The following is a 24,406-nucleotide window of genomic DNA, read 5'->3' as shown; positions in this document are numbered from 1 at the left end:
CTCAAACTCCTGACCTCAGGTGATCCGCCCACCTCGGCCTCCCAAAGTGCTGGATTACCGGCAGAGCCAACATGCCCAGCCTTCTGCTTTTTTTTAAAGCTCCTCAAATAATTCTAATGCACACCCAGGTTAAGTGTTACCAATTTAAAAGATCTTATGCAGGCCAGTGTTTCTCTGACTTGGCTGTGCTGCTGAGAAAAATCACATAAACTAAGATAGATTGGAATCGTACAAATTCATAATTAGGCAGCACAACTGGGCCTTCCATATTCCCCAGTAATTCTGTTTCCCTAGTGAACTGTTTTTCATTCTCCAAAATGACAGTTTTAGCAGCCCCACTCTCCTTGAACTTCCAACCCTGCCTCCTCTTCTTACTCTCAGCAGATGGTTTTTCTTCCAGTGTCACAATGAAAAATGTTTTTTTTTTTGAGACGGAGTCTCGCTCTGTCACCCAGGCTGGAGGGCAGTGCCACGATCTCGGCTCACTACAAGCTCTGCCTCCCGGGTTCATACCATCCTCCTGCCTCAGCCTCCTGAGTAGCTGGGACTACAGGTGTCTGCCACCATGCCCAGCTAATTTTTTTTTTGTATTTTTAGTAGAGACAGGGTTTCGTCTTGTTAGTCAGGATGGTCTCGATCTCCTGACCTCGTGATCCACCCGCCTTGGCCTCCCAAAGTGCTAGGATTATAGGCGTGAGCCATTGCGTCCGGCTGAAAAAAATTTTTTTTTTTTTTTTGCGACAGAGTCTCCCTCTGTCTTCCAGACTGGAGTGCAGTGCACAATCTCGGTTCACTGCAATCTCTGCCTCCCAGGTTCAAGCGATTCTCCTGCCTCAGCCTCCCAAGTAATTGGGATTACAGGCACCCACCACTGCGCCTGGCTAATTTTTTGTATTTTCAGTAGAGATGGGGTCTCACCATGGTGACCAGGCTGGTCTTGAACTCCTGACCTCAGGTAATCTGCCCACCTCAGCCTCCCAAAGCACTGGGATTACAGGTTCGAGCCACTGCCCCCGACCACAAAGAAAATTTAAACTATTGTTAGTGCTCTCTCAACTTCCTGTGATCAAATCTACCAATTTACCTGCATCCAGTACTCATTATTTTCTCCTGTTAAAATAGAAGGAATCCCTTCTCCTGTTTGAGTTTAATCCCTACCCTATTCCTTTGTTCTAAATTCCACCCTCTCCCTCATCCTCAGGAACTTTGCTCTCCTGACTATCCCTTCTTATTTCTTCAACTACTTCTTTATTAGCTCTTCTCCCATCAGCATTTAGCATATTTACTTCTCTCCCAGTTTAAATAGACCTACATCCTTTAACCCCATGCCTTCTGTAGTTACTATCTCTTTCTTCCCGCACCTCTACATCTCTCCTCCTCTTTTAAGAAATTGATGGGGGGTTTTTTGTTTTATTTTATTCTTTAGAGACAGGATCTCTCTGTCACCCAGGCTGGAGTACAGTGGCGTGATCATAGCTCACTGTAACCTTGAACTCTTGGGCTCAAGCGATCTTCCTGCCCCAGCCTCCTAAGTAGCTTGAACCCCAGACATGTGCCACCATGCCCAGCTTTTTTTGTTTTGTTTTTTAAAATTTTTTGTAGAGACAGGATCCTGCTATGTTGCCCAGGCTGAGCTTGAACTCCTGACCTCAAGTGATCCTCCTGCCTTGGCCTCCTAAAGTGCTGGGATTACAGGTGTGAGCCAGTGTACCTGGCTCAAAATTGGCCATGTTGTCCATGCTTACCATCACACCTCCTCACCCTTCATTTACTACTCAACTTGCTGGAATCCAGTTTCTCATCCACTGTCATGGCTCTTTCTGAGGTTGTAAATGACTTCCTTATGGGTAAATTCTACTTGTTTCAAAGCTGTAATAGTCGTTGGCTCTTGCTCTTTCTCCTTTCTTTTCATGACACCATACCATCACCCTAAGCCCCATGTCTTTTTAATCATTCCTCGTTTGCTTTTATGGGCTTTTCCTTTGCCTGTCTCTTTAAATGATGGAATGCGTCAGGATTTTATTCCAGCCTCTGGTTTTATTCTACCCAGTCACTGGGCAGTTTTATTAATTGCCAGAATTTTAAGTACTTTCCTTATGCTGACATCTCCCTATTATAAATAATAACATAATAAGAACATAGATAAATAATATCTATTCCTTCAGCCCAGATCTCTTTTGAGTTTCATGTATCTGTTTTTATATGTCTACTAGAATATCCACTTGGAAATTCCAAAGCACCTCAAATTCAAGATGTATAAGTCAAACTCTTTACCCCTCCCACCCCTACCCCTGAGCCAGGTGTCTAAGATATATTACCTCCTACCCCCACCCAGTTTTCCCTGTCTCCAGGAATGGCCCCTCCAAGCACTGGTTGACCAAACCACCACAAATCTGGATGCCATCTTCAACTTCTTGCTTTTCTTTCATACGCTATCAGTCACTAAGACTGCTAATTATCTCTTTTTTTTTTTTTTTGAGAGGGAGTCTCACTCTGTTGCCCAGGCTGGAGTGCAGTGGCGCGATCTTGGTTCACTGCAAGTTCCGCCTCCCAGGTTTGCACCATTCTCCTGCCTCAGCCTCCCAAGTAGCTGGGACTGCAGGCACCCACCACCACGCCCGGCTAATTTTTTGTATTTTTAGTAGAGACGGGGTTTCACTGTGTTAGCCAGGATGGTCTCGATCTCCTGACCTCGTGATCTGCCCGCCTCGGCCTCCCAAAGTGCTGGGATTACAGGCGTGAGCCACTGCGCCCGGCCAATTTTCTCTGTTAAATGTCTCTTCCTGTCTATGTATTTCCACCTCTGCTGCCACCTTTCTAACTCAGTCTGCCTTTATCTCACAGAATACAATAGTAGCCATTGAAGGGGTCTTAGCCAAGGAAAGATGTGATTACTTTTGCATTTAAGAGATGTCTCAAGTTTATAATGTGGAGAAGAGACTGAAGAGTCAGAAAAATGAAGCGAGGAGTTAGTTATAAGACTATTGCTCATCTGTTAAGTCTTATATTAGGTTTCTATGAAGGTGTATCTGCTGGGCGAATGAAAAGCCTAATTGCATAGAGTAAGAGATCAGTTGTCTTCTGCTCTGCTGCAGTCACGGAGAAAGCATTTCCTTCAAGCAAGCCAGCCTGTTCACCTGTGTTGTTGATCTATTCATTTCGTTCTAATTCCCAAGGGTATTGTCTTTCCTACCTGTCAGCCCTTTCCACTGGCTCAAGATGGCATGATGATTTTCCATCTAGGGGAAAGTCCTCCCTTGGCCATGTATTCTGTCTCGTTTCCCTCTTTCCCTACTTTTCCTGCTTCTCAGAAGAGTGGGCTACATGTGGTGTCTGCCTTTTCCATTCAGGTCCCAATTTTAGCAGATTGCTGAAGCTTATCTAGTAAAGGTTACCATGGATCTCCAAGGGACCCTTCATCTCCACGTTGTCTTTTGCTGTGTCTTTTATTGTTACACACTCTCTTCTTCAGGATCATCTTACCTTGACTTCTGTGACATCTGGTTTTATTCTGTGACATCTCGTGTTAGATGGTCCTCATTGATCTCTTTCATAAGTTCTTCTGTCTGCCCCATAAGTGCTTCTCAGAGTTGAACCTTCACGCTTCTTACCTCCCTGCTGCTGTCTCCCTGGTCCATTTTATCCATCATTCTCATCATTTCACTTTCCATCTATAGCTTGGTGGTATCCAGTCAATAGCTCTAGCTGTTCCTAGATTATTGGGGTTCAGACTTTTTATCTCCAACTGTCCAGTTCTCTGCTGGACATCTAATCTGTATGTCCCACATACACCTCAGAATCTGTATAGCTAACTAATTCTTAGCCCCTGTACTTTACTGCCTTCCATCCCTAAGCTGTGGTGTCTATTTCAGGGATGGCCCCACCACCCATTCTGTTGCCCAAAACAAAACTGAACCATCACCCTGCCCTGCCCTTCTCTTTAGCACCTGTCATTACCCTTGTTTGGCTCTGTACCATCTCTGGCTTGAACTATTTCCATAGGTTTACAGTTATACTTCCTTTCATGGCTGTGTTTCCTGAAATTCATCCCTCTTACCAGTCCCTTGATTCCTCTATTTTCCCTTGGTTCTGCCCTCTGCCCTTTCTTCCTGTCCAGCTGTTGTTAGGATTATCTGAGTAGCTGTTTCACCAACCCTTAATTCTCCTTTGCAATCTTTCCTTCCAGACTGACCAGGAAAAAAAGCAGCCTGGAATCTGCCAACTCACCTTCTCTGTTCCCATAACCAGGTGTCTGGCTGCTCCTGGGAGAGTGGGTCAGTTATACAGATCCACATTCTGCAGCCTCAGGATCCCTTCTTCCATCTGTGCCTTTTAGTCCAGTCTCAGAGAAAAGGCGCCTGCTCTCCTGGTCACAGCTAGCCACACCCCTGTGGTCTGGAAGTCATCCCGTCCAGCCTCTTCTGAGACTGGCATGCATCTGCTCCCTTTCCTCTATCTTCAGCCTTTCTCTCAGGGGACTTCTTCTATTTGGTCTATAAACAGGTCCGAGGCTTTAACACCACTGAGCTGTATACTTAAAAATGGTTAAAATGGCATATTTTATGTTATGTGTATTTTAATGCAATTTTTTTTTTTTTTTTTTTTTTGAGACAGAGTCTCGCTCTGTCGCCCAGGCTGGAGGCAGTGGCTCTATCTTGGCTCACTGCAAGCTCCGCCTCCCAGATTTACGTCATTCTCCTGCCTCAGCCTCCCGAGTAGCTGGGACTATAGGCACCCACCACCACACCTGGCTAATTTTTTTTTTTCTATTCTTTAGTAGAGACGGGGTTTCACCGTGTTAGCCAGGATGGTCTCAATCTCCTGACCTCGTGATCCACCTGCCTCGGCCTCCCAAAGTGCTGGGATTACAGGCGTGAGCCACCACGCCCAGCCAACACAATTTTTTAAAAGTGGAATGCTAATTAATAAAAACAAAAAAACAGGTCCAGGACTTTTGCATCTAGGGAGAGCATTTTTTGCTTTAATTCATATCATCGCTTTACTTCTCAAACTTCCCCATTATTCTGTGGCCACTGTCTTTAGTTCCTCAACAGTTCATTCAGTCTTCAATCCGTTCAGTATGAGTTCTCTTCTGACTATATTTATAAACTTTTTTTTTTTTTTGGTACAATCACTGTTTCAGGTAACCTGAGTAAAACAAAGGAACACAGGTAAGAGGAAAGAGTTTATCCCAGTTCCTCCCTGTTGAACTGAGCCCCCCAAAAGATAGGATATGCAGCAAGATAGAGATGGTGGTTGCACAACATTTGTGAATGTACAAAATACCACTGAATATCACTTTAAAATGATTAATTTGGTCGGGTGTGGTGGCTCACGCCTGTAATCCCAGCAATTTGGGAGGCCGAGGCAGGCGGATCACCTGAGGTCGGGAGTTCAAGACCAGCCTGACCAACATGGAGAAACCCCGTCTCTACTAAAAATACAAAATTAGCCAGGCATGGTGGCACATGCCTGTAATCCCAGCTACTCGGGAGGCTAAGGCAGGAGAGTCGCTTGAACCCGGGAAGCAGAGGTTGCAGTGAGCCGAGATTGCACCATTGTACTCCAGCCTGGGCAACAAGAGCGAAACTCCGTCTCAAAAAAAAAAAAAGATTAATTTTATAGTGTGTGAATTTCACCTCAATTAAAAAAAAGGGTAAGATACTTCTTCACTACATGTAATTGGGGTGCCAACACCTATCCTCTGAGCTTCTGAGCTCATCCTAAAGCAAAGCACTCTCCTTTGGGAAGCATAAGGATTACTTATCCTACAGACTTCATTTCAAAGTGCTTGTTTAGGGGACAATGAAAATGGGCAAATCAGGGCTTCCTCAAGGATAGAAACTGACTTGCTCATCTCCAGGCCCTTGATAGTCCCAGCACACAGCAAACATTTTATTTTCTTTACAAACGAGCTAGAGGGCCATGTGAATAAAATAAGTTCCATTGTGAGATTCTTTATTTCACTAATTATCCTTTGATAGTTTGGGACTTTGTGTGCCTGTGACTTGATAGATCTGATGTAGTCTGAGTCAGTAATTTCAATGTGATCTTGTATATTACCTTGTAATAGCATTGAGCCAGCTGGTGGAGCGCTGCAGCAATACACTGAGAGAAGCCACTATTTGCTAGGACACTAGACCATGGGCAGCAACTTATTTTAGAGTTTGGATATAAACTTATTAACAAACCAAATGGAAAGGTGAAGTGTTTTCTTCACTCTAAAATGCTATCCTAGAAAGCCATTTTTCTTTTAATTTCTGGCCTTTAAACTTCTTTAAATAGGCTCATTTATCTACTATGACTGTGTTGGGAAGTTATGTCAATTTAAATTAAGAAGACACTATCTTTGAGTTATAGAAGATTAATCCATTTGGAACTAGTCATACTGGTTTGAGTAAAGCTTTCTGACTTTTTTGTTATTGTTGTTAGAAATTATTCCTGCTTTTCCTTTCCTTTTAGCTTTCCAAGGAATCCCTTCAATCTGTGGATGTCCTCCGAGAGGAAGTGAGTGAGATCTTAGATGAAATGAGTCACAAACTGCGTCTTGGAGCCATTCGGTTTTGTGCCTTCACCCTGAGCAAAGTATTTAAACAAATTTTCTCGAAGGTGTGTGTAAATGAAGAAGGTATTCAGAAAGTGAGTATTGATTGTTAAAAAAATAAATAAATAAAAGTCTCATCTTAAAATTAAACAAAAAAAAAAAACAGTCTCTTTTTCAACCCCTCACAATTTAATCAACTCAAGGACAGCTCACTTGGTCAATCAAAAGCCTAGGGCCTAATCATCAGGCCTCCAGTCTAGGCAGAAGAGGATGTGCATCTCTGAAGGTTGTTTTCTGTTTTTTTGTTTCCTTTTAACTGCAGACCTACAGGCTTCAGACTAACTTAGTCAAGTAAGACTTATAGACTAACTTAATGTCAGATATTCAGTAACGTTACAAAAGAAATACAAAGAATTCCTGTATATACTTCACCTAGATTCCCTTACAGCATTTCCTTTATCGTTTTCCTAATACTCTGCTGTGTTTTTCCTATAATTAAGGGCATTATCTTATGGTACAAGTATCAAAATAAGGAAATTAACATTGATCCAATACTAGTAATACAGACCTGACTCATATTTCACCAGTTGTCCCAGTCATGTCCTGTCTAGCTAAAGAAAATCCTAGCTCATGTGTTGCACTAGAAATCCTAGAAAGTGTTCAGCTTTCTTCTGTATCCACTTCCATATTAGACTCTTTTAATCTAAAATAATTCCTTAGTATCTATATTTGTGTTTCATGCTAATTTTTTTTTTTTTAAAGAACAGGCTAATTATTTTGAAGTGTGAAATCGTTTGAATTTGAGTGGTGTTATCTCAGTATTGGGCTCGGGTTGTGTACCTTTGCTAGGAACACCCCGGAAGCGAAGCATTCTTCTCAGTGCGTCGTGTCAGCAGTGCATGGTGCCTGTCAGTTTCATTACTGGAGATGTTTCACTTCCATCAGTTGGTTATCGTTACGACTGCCAGGTTTCTCTGCTGTAAAGTTATTATTTTTTCCCTTTATAATTAATGAATATCTTGTGAAAAGACTCTTTGAAAATGGCTAAATACCCTGTTTTGCATCATACTTTACCCCACTCGTTTTTGCACCCACTGATGATTTTTGCCTGAATTAATTATTATGTTAATGATTGCCAAATGATGACTTTTCTAATTTCATAAAGAGCTTTCCTTATGAAGAGTATTTTTACTTATTTGTGTTCTATATTTTTTTTCTTCTAGGAAAGCTCTTAACTTCACTTGCCTTCCTCCTCATCCCTTTTAATATTTTGTTTTAATTCAGTCATTTACTTTCCTGTCAAATATTTCTTCTTCCTACTGACTGTTTTCGAGATTGCTGACTTATACCCTGAATCTGTCAGAGAATGTTACAGTGTTTGGGACCAAGGGTGTTGGTGAGCCATTTCTTAAGTGATGATCACAGATTACCTGGCCTCTGTTACATTTTGATTTCAAAAAAACAGATAACACATGGATACCAGTGAATCTTGAGATTGATGGCCTGAGGAGTATATTTGGAAACTCAAATTATCCCTCCCAGCCACATGACACCCATTCACCCTGGCAGTGAGTCCAGCACATAGAGAAATACCATTCTTCTCACCTTGTCCTATGAATTTGTAGATTTTTTTTAATCTCTCCAAGAGAAGCTTTGTTTTCTCTTACTACAACCAACCAATTCAATATAGTGGTTAACAGTTGGCTTTTTAAGTCAGACTGACTTGGGTTCCATTCACAGCTCTGCCATTTATTGGATGCATGACCATTTTACAAACAAGAAAGCTAAGGCTTAGACCTTGTTAATTATGTGGTATTAAACAAAGCACGTAAGATAACTATATAAAATGATGCTAATATAGTGCCCAACTAATATATGTTAGCGATCATCACTGTTATCATTATTCTGATCCATAAAAATTTACATTTTTAATATTCTTGCATTATGTGAAATTGTCTAACTAGAAACAGTACTTTTACCTTATCAGAGCAAATCGTTTATGTGCATGGCAAGAAGGCAGAAAAAGAGGATGGGTGTTCCCTCTAAACATAGACTTATTCTTCCGTTTTCTGATTTGAGATGTGATTTGATAACATGACAACTGAAATTATTCAAAATGTAACATTTACTTTCAAGCTACAAAGAGCCATCCAGGAGCATCCTGTTGTTCTGCTGCCTAGTCATCGAAGTTACATTGACTTCCTCATGTTGTCTTTTCTTCTGTACAATTATGATTTGCCTGTGCCAGTTATAGCAGCAGGAATGGGTATGTATTGTTTTTCTGTTTTTTTAACTGTAAAAATTAAAAAGTTCACTGGCATATTCTAGCAGTACTGAGGTATTGGAAGATGATGATGAAAATAGCCTCTCCTCCTTTCTTCCAGTCCTAGCACTGAATAACTTGAGTTATGTCCTTTGTCCTGTGCTTTACCGTGCCTGAACAGACATCTGCAGGAGTTCATGCACACAGGGTTCTTTGGTGTAGGCTTAAAAAATGAGACTGCACTACTTACAGGTATTAGCTGCCTTTTCCTTTTTTTATTTGATAATATATTAATGGCTACCTCTCTAGGCAATAAATAGATCTAACTTTTTAAAGTTTATTTTTAATTGTGATAAAATACATATAACATCAAATTTACCATCTAAGTCATCTTCAAAAATATAGTTCAGTGGCATTAAGTACATTTACATTGTTGTGCTGCTATCAACACCATCCATCTCCAGAACTCTTCATCCTGCAAAACTGAAATGGTACCCATTCAACACACTCCCCATTCTACCCTCCCCCTGACCCTGGGCAATCAGCATTCTACTTTCTGTCTCTGTGAACTACTCTAGATACTTGATATAGGTGGAATCATACAGTACTTGTCCTTTCGTGACTGGCATATTTCACTTAACAGAATGCCCTCAAGGTTCATCCATGTTGCAGCATGTGTCAGAATTTCCTTCCTTTTTGAAGTTGGAAATGCATCTGCTCAAGACCCTGCTTTCCATTTTTTTATATATATACAAAAATGGTATATATGGAATTGCTGGGTCTTGTGGTAATTTTTTTTCATTTTTTGAGGAACCACCATACTGCCTTCCTTAGCAGCTGCACCATTTTACATTCCCACCAACAGTGCGCAAGAGTTCCAGTTTTTCTACATCCTTGCCAACACCTGTTATTTTCTGATATTTTTTATAATAATTTTAATGAGTGTGAAGTGGTATCTCCTTGTAGTTTTGATTTGCATTTCCCTAATGATTAGTGATGCTGAGCATCTTTTTTGTGTGCTTATTGGCCATTTGTATATCTTTGGAGAAGTGTCTATTCAAGTCTGTTATTTTTTAATTAGGTTGTTTGGGGCTTTTTTTGTTGAGTTGTAGGAATTGTTTCTACATCCTGGGTATTTACCCCTTATCAGACAGATGATTTGCAAATATTATCTTCCATTTCATGGGTTACCTTTTCACTCTGTTGATTGTGTTATTCGATGCATGGAAGTTTTTAATTGATGTAGTCTAATTGATCTATTTGTTTCTTTGGTTCCCTGTGCTTTTGGTATCGGATCCAAGAAATCATTGCCAAATCCGAGGTCATGAAGCTTTTCCCTTATGTTTTATCCTAAGAGTTTTATGGTTTCAGGTCTTACATTAAGGTCTTTGGTTTTTTGAGTTAATTTTTGTATATGGTGTAAGTTAAGGGTCCAACTTCATGTCTAACATTAATTTTAATAGCTATATAATATTCAGCAGTGTGGATAGTTCATAATTTAGTAGTTTTGCTGTTATAAACAATGTCATAATACATTTTTATATTGGTGCTTTTATTCCTGTAAGATCGATTCCTAAAAGTGGGATTGCTAAGGCATATAAGTTGTTTATCCACTGCCTTTTAGGGTAGCCAGGAAAGCCAGGATTCAAGTATACACGTTTGTTAATAAATGCAGTGAATGGTAAGGTTAAAACTGCCAAGAACTTAAGCACTTTAAAAGCATTTTCATCTGAACAAACTTGTGAGGAAGTTATTTGAAAATTAGGGGAAATGAAGAGAAAGACTATTTTAAAACTGCTGGTAGCAATCTTCCTTTCTTACAAGATTTGCCTTATTTAATCTCTTCCAACAAAAGTAGGTGGATATTTTTTCCTGGTAGGCAAAAGATGAGAGCGGGTTTGGCCTGGCTGTCCAGAGCATGAAGGGCACATATTGGTCTGTTGTCAGGCTCAGCAGCATGGCTGACTAAAGACATTGACATCATGACATTGTCATGTTGCTCTGCTGTTGCCCCTGACTCTAGCTGGCCTACTTGTAAAGGGAGTGGTGCATGGAGAAGCACAAGGTAACCTCCCAGTGAGCACCTGGCCCACAGAATCCCTTCTTTTCTATAATTCTATTAGGTATCTCTTATGTATTTTAATGTCAAAGTATAATAATATCATAGGGGTATCTTACATTTATGAAATCTTTCTTAATAATGTTTGAGTTTAGGCCAGGCACAGTGGCTTATGCCTGTAATCCCAGTACTTTGGGAGGCCAAGGCAGGAGGACTGCTTGAGGCCAGGAAGTTTGCGACCAGCCTGGCCAACATAGCAAGACCCCGTCTCATAAAATAAAATAATAAAATATAAATGAAAAATAAGAATGTTTAAGTTTAGATCTTTATAGAAGATTTCAAGATCTGCAAATAAATATTATCCCCTCTTTTTTAGACTTCCTGGGAATGAAAATGGTTGGTGAGCTGCTACGAATGTCGGGTGCCTTTTTCATGCGGCGTACCTTTGGTGGCAATAAACTCTACTGGGCTGTATTCTCTGAATATGTAAAAACTATGTTACGGGTAAATGCAAATAATTCCCAACTACTCTTAAGCCATATTTTCTTCACTGATGTTTGCTCATTTAAACTCTTAACTTCTGAATAGAACACTTAGCTATTTCGCTTTCCCTCAAGAACTGCTTATAACCTCAGCAGTTGGTTTAATCTGTGTGACTCTCTTGTTTAATTTTCACTGTAAGCTGTGTTTGTTCAGGAAGCTTGGGAGGGAGCTTGGGAAAAGGAATCAAAAGAAGCATTTATCATTTTGAGAGTAGGCAATGGGTTTTGTGTTTTGTTTGTTTTCTCTTTAAAGAATGGTTATGCTCCTGTTGAATTTTTCCTCGAAGGGACAAGAAGCCGCTCTGCCAAGACATTGACTCCTAAATTTGGTAGGTCACTACAGATTAAAAGGAAAAATACAAACCCAAAGACATCAGCTGCTACAAAAAACTTGACGCTTTATTTAACAAGATATTATTTTCAAGTGTAAATGTATAACTGTTGATATTTACGGGATTAGTGTATAATATATGCTTTTAGTATTTTCTGTTTATGTGCTCATGTTTGCTCTGCTCTTCAATATGTTGATGAAGCATTTCTCCCTGGGTTTTGCAGGTCTTCTGAATATTGTGATGGAGCCATTTTTTAAAAGAGAAGTTTTTGATACCTACCTTGTCCCAATTAGTATCAGTTATGATAAGATCTTGGAAGAAACTCTTTATGTGTATGAGCTTCTAGGGGTTCCTAAACCAAAAGAATCTACAACTGTACGTGAGCTTGATTTTAGCTTAATTGAGAGAATGTGCTGACTGACACATCAACTAATTTCTAAATTTACTGCTTTTCGTTTTCTTCCCCCCTGTTATGGTACTATTAGGGGTTGCTGAAAGCCAGAAAGATTCTCTCTGAAAATTTTGGAAGCATCCATGTGTACTTTGGAGATCCTGTGTCACTTCGATCTTTGGCAGCTGGGAGGATGAGTCGGAGCTCATATAACTTGGTTCCAAGGTGTGACCTGTGTTTTAATAACTGTCTTAGAAATGAGGATTAAAATCCAAAGGTGTGAGTTGCAATGCTGGAGTTGACCACTTCTCTTGATTTACTTAAGATTACAGAGAAAATGATCAGAAATGCTGTTATCATTCCGTTTTCATCAGTGGAAACCTTCAATTAAAGAAGAATTATGTGTTTGTCCCAAAAAAAGATAAGCTGTGAGATATGTATGTCAAATATGCAAAATCAGACAATGATCATGTTTCTCAAGGGAACTAAAGTGGGAATAAATAATGCCATTATTAACAAGTATATATGCAGGAAATGTTGAGCACTATTGGTAAGCTAGCCAAAGTATGTACTATTATTTTTGACCCTAGAAAGGATTGCATAATGGTAATGAATGGGAGTGAGTCCTTAGTCTCAAGAGAGTTATAGTTTTTTAGGCAAGAAAATATATTAGGTTCTTTCAGGATAAAGAACACAGATACACATTTGAGTTTTCTTAATTAGGAGAAATATACCTGGACAAGTAAGGGAGACAAACCATCTGCCCCTCCAGGCCTCATGTGCTGCAACATCATTTGTAACTTATCTGTAGCTTTAGCAGTTTCCCAGCAGCTACATTAGTCATCACAGAAGCTTATGTTAGTTTTTTTCCTGACACAGGCTCTCTCTTTAGATCTCAAATTGGTTTGGCTGGCTATTACCTAGTACAGGGCACCCTCACTGGCTGCATCTTTCACATTAAGCCACCCGTGTGGCAATTTTTAGGTCATGTGTGTATCTCTGCTCCAGCCAGCTCTGTGTAGGCCTTATTGTATTATTCAAAGTTTGGTAATCCATGCATGAAGTCAGACAAACTGAATGGCACCCATTCAGTATAAAATAGTTATTATATAATCTGATAAGTGTGTTCTACAATGGAGATATGTTCAGCGTGCTATGCATTCTGAAAAGATAGTAATTTAGTCTACTGGGGCAGGCATCCATTCTCAGAGAAATGATGTATCCTATTTAGGAAGCAACAAAAGTTTTTTGCCTGGAACCAGGAATAATAGGATCCTGGACCCCTTCAGTATTTTTACCACCTCTCAAGAGGATATTCCAGAAATGTATGGTCAGATTACACTATAGTAAAGCAAAGGAATACTGTTTGCACCTGACCTGAGAGAATTCAGTTGGCACAAAGTATGAGAAGCCTTCTAAAACGTCTAGAGTCTTTTTCCATCCCCATTTGTCTAAGTAACAGAACTGTAATTTGTTGCTCTGTGCTCTTCCTTTTAGATATATTCCTCAGAAACAGTCTGAGGACATGCATGCCTTTGTCACTGAAGTTGCCTACAAAATGGAGCTTCTGCAAATTGAAAACATGGTTTTGAGCCCCTGGACCCTAATAGTTGCTGTTCTGCTTCAGAACCGGCCATCCATGGACTTTGATGCTCTGGTGGAAAAGACTTTATGGCTAAAAGGCTTAACCCAGGCATTTGGAGGGTTTCTCATTTGGCCTGGTATGTAGGTAGGACATATGTGTTAAGAATGCTTGCTTAATTTGGAAGAGTTAAAACCTGGACCTGAAAAATCTATAGAGGACTTGAGCAAAGGATTGCTCAGAAAGAGAAAGGACAGGCCGGGCGCGGTGGTTCACACCTGTAATCCCAGCACTTTGGGAGGCCGAGGCGGGTGGATCACGAGGTCAGGAGATTGAGACCATACTGGCTAACACGGTGAAACCCCGTCTCTACTAAAAAATAGAAAAAATTAACCAGGCATGGTGGTAGGCGCCTGTAGTCCCAGCTACTCGGGAGGCTGAGGCAGGAGAATGGCGTGAACCCAGGAGGCGGAGCTTGCAGTGAGCCGAGATTGTGCCACTGCACTCCAGCTAGGCAACAGAGCGAGACTCTGTCTCAAAAAAGAAAGAAAAAGAGAAAGGACACCAAATCTGTTTTTATCACTATAGGACACAGTGAACACAGCACGTTGATTATTTGAGAATAATTGTTTACATGTCATTTCCCACTACGAGACTCTAAATATCTTGAGGACTAGAATACCATTTCCTTGGCACCTAGTACAGTGGAAAATAAAGTCATGAATCCTAGCCAGGCATGGTGGTACACACCTATAATCCGAGCTACTTGGGAGGCTGAGGTGGGAGGATCACTTGAGCCCAGGAGTTCGAGACCAGCCTCAGTAACATAGTGAGACCCCATCTCCAAAAAAAAAAAAAAGGCCGGGCGTCGTGGCTCACACCTGTAATCCCAGCACTTTGGGAGGCTGAGGCAGGCGGATCACGAGGTCAGCAGTTCCAGACCAGCCTGACCAACATGGTGAAACTCCGTCTCTACTAAAAACACAAAAATTAGCCGGGCATGGTGGCGTGCACCTGTAATCCCAGCTACTCGAGAGGCTGAGGCAGGAAAATTGCTTGAACCTGGGAGGCGGAGATTGCAGTGAGCCAAGATTGCACCACTGCACTCCAGCCTGGGTGATAGAGCGAGATTCCGTCTCAAAAAAAAAAAAAAATTGTACAGGCTACAGTTGGAAATGCGTTTTTTTTTAAAGACCAGATAATTATTTGAAGTCAAGTACCTACTGTTCTTTGATCAACCCAATACTGAATACCTCCTCTGTGCTGGGTACTACCAGGGATATGAAGATGAACAAGATGCCATCCCCATCCTGGACGTTCCCCTGGGTTGCAGAGGGCAGGGTGGGTGGGTAATGTGTAAACAAGTTGTGAGGGTTCAGTGAACAGAGACAAGGAGCAACATGCATGCTGCAGAGGGTTCCTGAGAGTGCTGCAGAGGGTTCCTGAGAGTGCTGCAGAGGAAAGGGACCATACTCAGGAAGACTTCACAGAAGCGACTTTTGAACCCTTCAGGAAGACCAGGAGAGGATCCTCGCCAAGGCAGGGATGAGGAATGCAAGATGGGAGGCTTGGGCCCCAGAGATTCATCAGTGATGTTAAAGTGTTGGCCCAGATGGGGTGGTGGGTAGATGGAAAATAAAGATGGACCTCCCCGCCTCCTCCCCACCATCCACCATCAGAAGACTGGAGGTATAGAAACAAGTTAGGAGGCTGCTCTGTCCCAATGAGAAATGCAGGATGCCTGAGATGCCTGAGCCGCAGCAGTGGAGGCACTCAGGGCACAGCCAAGAGATGAGGAGGATTTACTGACAAAAATGCCAGTCACCAAGAGAGACAAATCAGACACCTGTTCTCAGTGCTGTGATGGGCTGGGTCTGGTAGGAGGCAAAGGATGTGTTAATTATGATACAAGTAGCAAGTGTTGGATGTCATGAGAAATAGCTAAAAGGGCTCAAACCCATCATTGTTTGGCCCAGGAACATATGAAAACATAGGTACTTGTTTTTCTAAAGTGTTTTGCTTTTTCAGGATGGGATAAATGCCATAACTAATCCATAACTAAGAGTATCTGTTCAGTGTCACTACAGTTCTGTTCCTTTTTTCTTTTTTTATGCAGATTACCCCACATTCCTAAGCATGTTCATATCTCAAGCTTTTTATGATCATTTCACATAAAATATTATTCAATTGAGCAAGCTGAGACAAGGCAAGTTGTTCAAGAATGAATGTGATCAAGTCCAGGAGGAAGCCATACCTCTCACTTGTCCCTGCCTTGAAGCAGTAGCAGAACTTGCCACCCAACTTGAGCAGTGTGCCACTGCCAGCCAGCTCTTTGGCTCAGGTTAACTGTAGAATAATTTTCCGTGCTGAGAATATTTGTTAAATATCACCATCTCTTCATTATGCTTCTGTAATTCTACCTGCCTGGCAGCTGTCTGCAGGCCAATATGTCAGGTGATAAGCTACCAACTGCCATGGAGCTGCCTCTTTAGTTATCTTTGATTTGGGGAAAACTGCAAAGTGATATTTTTACCATTTTGGTATGGGTCTAAGCAAGGGGTGTGTGTGCATGTGTGTGTGTGTTGTATGTTTTAATGTATTCATACACTAATCATGGGCCTTTTTCTTAGTATTCTTACATTCCCGTGCATGTGACTTTCCAGTTATGTAACTTGCTGTTAGAAAACTTTAGATTCCCTTGGTTCCTGAAGTACACAGAAGTGGTGTTCATTTTCAGAGTAGAAACTGATGTGCCTTTCAGAATGGCTGACAAATTTTGGGGGTAAGAAAGTATGTTACATGTCCTTAGAGAGAGAGAAAGAATTGATTTATGAAATAGTACTTTTAAATTTTTCTTCACATTTGGTATCATTACCGTAATTGGTAGACAGTAAAACCTGTCACTTGAAAATGAGCATCTGTCACGTTACCATTAATAACGTTAATGCACGCTAGGCCTAAGACTCCCTGCAGTGACCCATCTTGTTTGAACGAATTGTCTTTGTGTGTAGATAATAAACCTGCTGAAGAAGTTGTCCCGGCCAGCATTCTTCTGCATTCCAACATTGCCAGCCTTGTCAAAGACCAGGTGATTCTGAAAGTGGACTCCGGAGACTCGGAAATGGTTGATGGGCTTATGTTCCAGCACATCACTCTCCTCATGTGCTCAGCTTATAGGAACCAGCTGCTCAACATTTTTGTGCGCCCGTCCTTAGTAGCGATAGCATTGCAGATGACACCAGGGTTCAGGAAAGGTAATTTTCAGGAATGCAATCTTGACTTTTAGAAGAGGTCTGGCCATTCCATTCCATTTAGGGAGCCACATTTGAAGCCTTGTAATGTTCAGCCTCACGCCGGTGAAGAGCAGGCCTATCGCTGAGAAAAACTTAGCTTTGTTCCCCAAATACTTGTTCATCTGCTTCGAATTTTGGAATTGGGAGGACCTGGAAATAATCTAAACCTTTCCTTTTATAAATATGGAAAATGAGGCCTAGAAAGTTGCATAATTACTGAGAGAAGGATCTGGCGTTTGAGTACAGTTCTCCACTTCCTGGTCTGCGGCACTGTTTTGGCTGTGCCAGCCCCCTGATCCAGCAAAGGCAGGTGGGCAGATGAGCAGTCAGCAGTAGATGAGTACTCCCGAGATGCACGGTCTTGTTATAATTGCATCAGGAGTATAAAAATGAGTACAGTACACGTCATGTTCACAGGAGCCTGTAGTCAAGGCCAGGGGGTTCTGTCAAGGCCCCATGTTAGAATTACTAGGGGAGTGAGCCCCACCCCAAAGTTTCTTCAGTTGACCTGGGGTATGGGCCAGCCATTGGTGTTTGGTTTTGGTTTTGGTTTTGGCTTTTCAAAGCTCCACAGTGATTCTAAGGAAAAGTGCTACAGATATAATAAAGATACCAGGAAATATGAATATAGAGGGAAATTAAGAAATCAGTACCTTTCCTTCCCTACTAGGGAGCCATGGGGTAGGGAAAAATGAAGCATCCTGGCCTCTAAGGACTGTGATGTCTCGCTGAGTAGAAGCCTGGTTGTAGGTTAGAGTCAATCATTTAAAAACTATGCTAGGGCCGGGCGCAGTGGCTCACGCCTGTAATCCCAGCACTTTGGTAGGCCGAGGTAGGAGGATCACGATGTCAGGAGTTCGAGTCCAGCCTGACCAACATGGTGAAACCCTGTCTCTATTAAAATACAAAAATTAGCTGGGCATGGCGGCGGGTGCCTGTAATCCCAGCTACTTGGGAGGCTGAGGCTGGAGAATCGCTTGACCCCAGGAGACGGAGGTTGCAGTGAGCCAAGATTGCGCCATTGCACTCCAGCCTGGGTGACAGAGCGAGACTCCATCTCAAAAAACAAAAAACAAACTATACTAGACCGTAGTTTGCTCTGTGGGTAAGATTTGGGTTTAATTTAGCTTCCCTCAGGGGACTTAATTCTTGTCCCTGTTACATGAATAAAATATGCCTTTGAAATACATTTTGTGATAGTAAGGACTTCCTGGTACTCCCTTAAAGTTTAAAGGGCAATGTTGTAATTTTACATGATGAATTTATTTCCAGAGGATGTCTACAGTTGCTTTCGCTTCCTACGTGATGTTTTTGCAGATGAGTTCATCTTCCTTCCAGGAAACACACTAAAGGTAAAGTGCTTACAACAAAGAGCAAGTATGTTTGCAGTGTGAGTTCTAGAAATGTTAGGGGTGAATTCACAGATGTGTCTCAGGCAGTGTGCCATCCCTTTCTTCAAGGCAAAGTGGGGCAGACTTCAAGAGAAACTGGGGCGCTCACAGTTCAGCAGACTCTAGTTGATTCTTGATCAAGTTTAATTAATAACTTAGGGATTATATGGTGAGAGGAGAGTCATTCTTTGAACTATCAGTGTGGCCATTACAACTAAACTAACTTTATTTTAGTAAACGTTTAAAAATCAGCACACAGCTGGGCGCAGTGGCTCATGCCTGTAATCCCAGCACTTTGGGAGGCCGAGGCAGGCGGATCACGAGGTCAAGAGATCGAGACCATCCTGGCCAACATGGTGAAACCCCGTCTGTACTAAAAATACAAAAATTAGCTGGGCGTGGTGGCGCATGCCTGTAGTCCCAGCTACTCAGGAGGCTGAGGCTGAGGCAGGAGAATCACTTGAACCCAGGAGGTGGAGGTTGCTGTGAGCCAAGATTGTGCCACTGCACTCCAGCCTGGTGACAAGAGGAAGACTCCGTCTCAAAAAAAAAAAAAAAAAAGAAACCAAACACAACAAAATCAGCACACATTTTCCTGTTAGCAAGTTGTTAGAATGAGTCACCCAGGCAAGTGCCTTTTACTTTGAGAGTAGTGAGTGCTGGTCTTGCCTGGTCTAGACAGCTGAGGGATCATCAGGCTCGCAGAGCTGGACTGCTGCTTGGTTGAAGTGGGAAGTGACAGTAGATGAGAGGCATGTTAGGTGTTTGTGTGCTTTAAGGATAAGAGGTTTGATTCTGTAGGGAGTGGAACAGGAGTGTTGGAAACTTTTTTTTTTTTTTTTTTTTTTTTTTTGAGGTGGAGTCTGGCTCTGTTGCTCAGGCTAGAGTGCAGTGGCACGATCTCAGCTCACTGCAAGCTCTGCCTCCCGGGTTCACTCCATTCTCCTGCCTCAGCCTCCCAAGTAGCAGGGACTACAGGCGCCCGCCACTACGCCCGGCTAATTTTTTGTATTTTTAGTAGAGACGGGGTTTCACTGTGTTAGCCAGGATGGTCTCGATCTCCTGACTTCATGATCCGCCCGCCTCAGCCTCTCAAAGTGCTGGGATTACAGGCGTGAGCCACCGCGCCCAGCCAGAAATTTTTAACCATAGCATAATTCTAAATATTTTTAGGACTTGCTGTATGTATTTCCTATTTAAATTAAGGAGTGGTTCTGCAAAGTAAAAGAAAATCCATCACCCAGGTTGTGATTTGTAAGGCTCAGAAATGTTGTGTTTGAAAACATTTTGAATGTAGAGCAGATGCTTCTCTGGCTACTATCTCACAACCAGAATTGTTCTGGAAGTTGGGGAAATAGCTGGTATTCTGTTGTCTGAGGGCATGCGGCTGCATATATTCAGATAGGCAGCGTATGCATTAACCTAGATGAGGGGTACATGTATTCAGATGGGCACTATACCCATTAACCTAGATGAACATTATGGCTTCCTCTTCCCTTCTAGGACTTTGAAGAAGGTTGTTACCTGCTTTGTAAAAGTGAAGCCATACAAGTGACTATGAAAGACATCCTAGTTACAGAGAAAGGAAATACTGTGTTAGAATTTTTAGTAGGACTCTTCAAACCTTTTGTGGAAAGCTATCAGGTATGTAAATTTGGCACGTTCTCCTTCATGCCCCCCATATCAAATATAATAAGACGTTCTCACCCTGTGCTTATTTCCAGTCTGAAGGGCAGGTATCTTCCCCAGGCAAATGGAAGAAGGAGAGAGAGTGATTAATACTATCAGTGATTTCACCTCACCAGTGAGACCTTGCTCCCCGCATTCAGGAGGAAGCTTGGTTCATTACAGACCCAAGAGGACAACAGCTTAGTGATGCCATGGTCACAGTATTCACAGGACCACAGTTACACCCACGCATCATCTGTCATACTGTGTCTCATGTCTTAACGAGGCCTTCATGTCAGTCAGTATGTAACCTCGAGGTTTGATATATATCAGGCACTCAGTAAAGGCAAGACTTGAGTGATACATAAAGTCAGTTACAGATTACCAGATGTTTATGTTGGAAAGAAAAAGTTCAAGTGCAAGTTCTGAAAGCGTTTGTCAGAGCTCTTGGGAGTAGTTAGAGAGATGGGATGGTATGTTGCCCAGCAGGAATTGTGGCAGGACTCAACGGGAGAGAAAGAGTCTGAAACATAAACTGTAGGAAGGACTTCCACATGCTTGAGAGAAGAGGATGCTGTGACTCGGCTCTGTTCATATAATACGTGCACTGGCTCTGGGCACCTGGACCCACTTCCTGGTGCCTGTGGTCCGTGAAATAACTCATTCAGCCTCCTTGCACAAAGTCTAGCACTTACTGAGCATTTGATAAATGCTAGTTCTACCCTTAATCACTGTTCTACAGTAGAAATCATCAAGTATTTTAGGGCATGGTACTTTGTTAGGTGTATTTAGAGAAAAAAAGCAAAGTTATTAAAATCTGACCCCTCTCTTCCCAAGTAGCATAAGAGATACGAAGCTGATGGTAATTAACTTGTACCCCTTGAAGTGAGAAATTATACTTTAATAAATGTCATTATTATTTTAAATCTTTTTCTAATTGTAAAATGTAAACTCAAAGGAGATGCCCTAAAAATTCTTTGGTTTTTCTGGGCTCATTCCTTGGAGGGTCTTTATGCTGCTCTCTTGTGATATATCCTTCTCTTAAGAGGGGCAATGTAAAGTTATTTACTATTCTATTGAACTTGACTATCCTTTTTCTCTTTCTGTTCCCCTCATCCTTCCTCTTAAAATCAGATAATTTGCAAGTACCTTTTGAGTGAAGAAGAGGACCACTTCAGTGAGGAACAGTACTTGGCTGCAGTCAGAAAATTCACAAGTCAGCTTCTCGATCAAGGTCAGTCACTGCTCTGTGGGTGCTGATTTCTTTTAGTTGAGAATAGAAACTGGTCAACTAACTCTTCCTCACCCCCAATTTTAGGTACCTCTCAGTGTTATGATGTATTATCTTCTGATGTGCAGAAAAACGCCTTAGCAGCCTGTGTGAGGCTCGGAGTAGTGGAGAAGAAGAAGATGTAAGTACTGTACAAGATCCCATGAGTGCTCAAGCAACAAGGAAATGAATGACATTTGAGCTCAAAATCCAGAGAGACATAGAAATGGATGATCTAGGAAATGCTATATTCTACTTTCCTTATCCATCCTCTAATTAGTTAAGTCAGTGTGAGTTATCCTGAAAATTGTATGTGGTTATGAATAGAAATGCAACTGAAAGAAAGAAAGAAATAACTTTAGGCCAATATTTTTGCTTTGACTTAATGTTGAAATTTATAATTACAAGAAAGATTTTCGGGAGTGTAGTGGGCATATGAGTGTAGACACGTAATACATATATAGATACATACCTGTATATGTATATATAAACATATAGATGTATGTTCTTCTAAGTGGTTGAATTTAACAGTGATAAAGCTTAATAGTAAACTCTGGCAGTCATGTCTCTTATGTGGTCAGAAGAATGAAGCAAGAAGCCAGGAGGTGGGACAGGAGCCTGAGGCCTTTTGACTACTTAGGCCCAGCCTTGAGGAAGGCAATTGAAAAGTAGTCTTACAATAGCTACCGTCAGGAACAAAATATAAAAGTTGTCTTTTCCCCAGAGTTTATGTAATAATAAAGCTTATTATTTTCTCCTAGAAATAATAACTGTATATTTAATGTGAATGAACCTGCCACAACCAAATTAGAAGAAATGCTTGGTAAGTGCAATTTAATAAAATACGAGTTTTCACATTTTGTTGATGAATTAAAATAAGAAAGTATACTGTGGCACCAAATACTTTATCAAAATGATCAGTAAGTAGTAGAGTTCTAACATAAAAGGGAATTACTTATGCAGTCTGGAATTTTCTCAAGGAAGCTAACGAGAAAGCACAAAGAAAATTAACAAAACACAGCAGGCATAAAAGAAGCAGTCTTACACAGTAGAAAGAGTCAGTCCCTAACATGACTGATCTCAGCCAGAGGCCCAGACCCTTCACATCCTTGCCTCAGAGAGAGTACCTCATCTCCACTCTTTGTTTGATGCTCTCACTGTCTGTCTTGCATTGCTTCTTTCCCAAGTGAGAGATTAGTGTCAGTGTCTCTATCATGTAGACTTTCTGAACTCAGAATTAGGGCTGATAGCACATCCTTGGGAGAATAATCCAACCCTTACTCTTCTCTAGAGCCTATCAGCTATGAAGAAATAGTCTAGTCCAAAAAGAGTCCTTGAGTGTTGTCTTCCTTGACATAAGAGTCCTTGAGTGTTGACATAAACAGAGGTGCAATCAGAGGGGGTCAAGAACACTTTTCCTAGCAATGATGCGGCCATTTTAGAAAGGAGGGTGTTAACATTTGGAAAAAATAATCTGCTGATTATATTGAATAGCATGATGTCCTTGAGTGGATCGTCTTCCAAGTACTGTTTTTGTACCTAATCTTAATTCAGTACCTCGTCAAACCTGCATGGAAGAGCTTTAGATAAATGTCTGTTGGGATTTGCGGAAGACCAGAATGGGGCATACGGAAAAGGAGAATGGTTGAAGAAAAGGGTAGAAGGGCAGTGGGGTAGTTGTTGCATATCGGGAAGGCGGAAGTACTAGACCTTGTAGAAAAAAATATGTAGGTCGAAATCCCAGTCTTCTATTTATATCATGTCTGAAGAGGTGCATATACCTAAAACAACCACAAACACCTCGCCCTGTGAGGGTGACGGAATCAATTACTTAATCACGGAAAGCAGATGTGATGTGAGCGTGAACATACTGGACTGGAGTTCAGAAAACATGACGGGGTTCAACTCCTGGCCCTGGCCCTGTGGCTCTGGCCATGCTGTCACCTCTTGGAACATCTACCGCTTCCCTTGTGGAGGGGGCTGGCGTCCCCATGGGTACTGGCCAGCCTGTGAAGCTCTGCACAAGTCTCCAGCTTCTCCCCTGGACAGTCGCCCAAGGAACAGCTGTATGAGGAAGGGCAAAATCAGCATCATTTCATGAGCTGCTTCTCTTTTTTCATCTTAGGTTGTAAGACACCAATAGGAAAACCAGCCACTGCAAAACTTTAATAATCAACAAATAGTTATGGAAAATTCGGTCACGTAATTACTCTCATCGAAGGACTCATTACAACAAACAGGGAAGTAAAGGAAGAGACACATCCTCTCATACTCCCTGAGGCTCTGAGAACAGTGGACGCAGAGGGAAGAGATGATCATTGGAAGCAATCAGTTTACTCTTCCCCACCACAGTGGTTAAAAGGCGTTTGTATCTGACACTATGTGTGTGTTTTAAAATAAACTTTTGGAAACATGTTTGGAAAAGCAAAGCTCAGCTCATTTCACTAACACTTTTCAGCTTACTATATGTATTAAACTTTTATGTTGACTTTTGAATTAAAGTATGACAACACTGAAAGCTCTGGATATTAAAAGAAAATGAAAAGGGCATATCTACGTTACTTGTAGCTTGCTTTAATTAAAGTTGCCTCAAACAAGTACAAATTTGAAAGAGATATTTAATAAATTAGCTAGCTTACTTTAAATGTTGGCCACCCTAGGGCCTTAATTAACAAAAATGAATTAGTCAAGTATGTGCAACAAAAAGATGCTGTGTGATGCACCATAAATATGTGTAAGAATTCAAGAGAAGAGAAATTTAGAGTAAGTAGGTAACACCAGAAACCTTGGCAAGTAGCCACCTCTGGAAGTGACATGTAAGCTGAGAACTGGATTGAGCAGGAGCCAGCCCCTAGAGTGGCAGGGTTGGAGTGACGGAGGAAGGGACAGTGGAGTGCAGTGTGCCAAGAGAAAATAGTGATCAGGACGTCCTGGGGCAGGTTCCAGAGCTCCCAAAAGATCAACATGGCTGGAACAAGAGTCACAGATAGTGAAATTGAAGACAGAGGCAGGCGCATTAGTCAGTTTCAGGGTGCCATAACATAACAGCTTAAACACAGCTTAGGCAGCTT

General features: G+C 41.5%; 1 protein-coding gene across 1 annotated transcript in view; it reads left to right on the top strand.

Annotated features, from left to right (window-relative positions):
• GNPAT (glyceronephosphate O-acyltransferase) overlaps window positions 1–23,759 on the top strand; it is a 36,611-nt gene extending 12,852 nt beyond the window's left edge. The window contains exons 3-16 of the mRNA XM_003824473.6: window positions 6,463–6,639; window positions 8,681–8,810; window positions 11,243–11,370; window positions 11,662–11,737; window positions 11,964–12,115; window positions 12,226–12,356; window positions 13,629–13,852; window positions 16,725–16,967; window positions 18,279–18,358; window positions 19,901–20,041; window positions 21,200–21,299; window positions 21,384–21,477; window positions 22,097–22,158; window positions 23,461–23,759. Coding sequence (XP_003824521.2) covers window positions 6,463–6,639; window positions 8,681–8,810; window positions 11,243–11,370; window positions 11,662–11,737; window positions 11,964–12,115; window positions 12,226–12,356; window positions 13,629–13,852; window positions 16,725–16,967; window positions 18,279–18,358; window positions 19,901–20,041; window positions 21,200–21,299; window positions 21,384–21,477; window positions 22,097–22,158; window positions 23,461–23,504 — 1,782 coding nt within the window. The 3' untranslated portion in view covers window positions 23,505–23,759. The remainder of the gene's footprint in view (window positions 1–6,462; window positions 6,640–8,680; window positions 8,811–11,242; window positions 11,371–11,661; window positions 11,738–11,963; window positions 12,116–12,225; window positions 12,357–13,628; window positions 13,853–16,724; window positions 16,968–18,278; window positions 18,359–19,900; window positions 20,042–21,199; window positions 21,300–21,383; window positions 21,478–22,096; window positions 22,159–23,460) is intronic.
• Window positions 23,760–24,406: the final 647 nt, after the last annotated feature.

This window comes from Pan paniscus, chromosome 1 (genome assembly GCF_029289425.2).
Source record: "Pan paniscus chromosome 1, NHGRI_mPanPan1-v2.0_pri, whole genome shotgun sequence".
Taxonomy (NCBI): Eukaryota; Metazoa; Chordata; class Mammalia; order Primates; family Hominidae; genus Pan; species Pan paniscus.
This window is presented reverse-complemented; position numbering and strand designations above follow the sequence as displayed.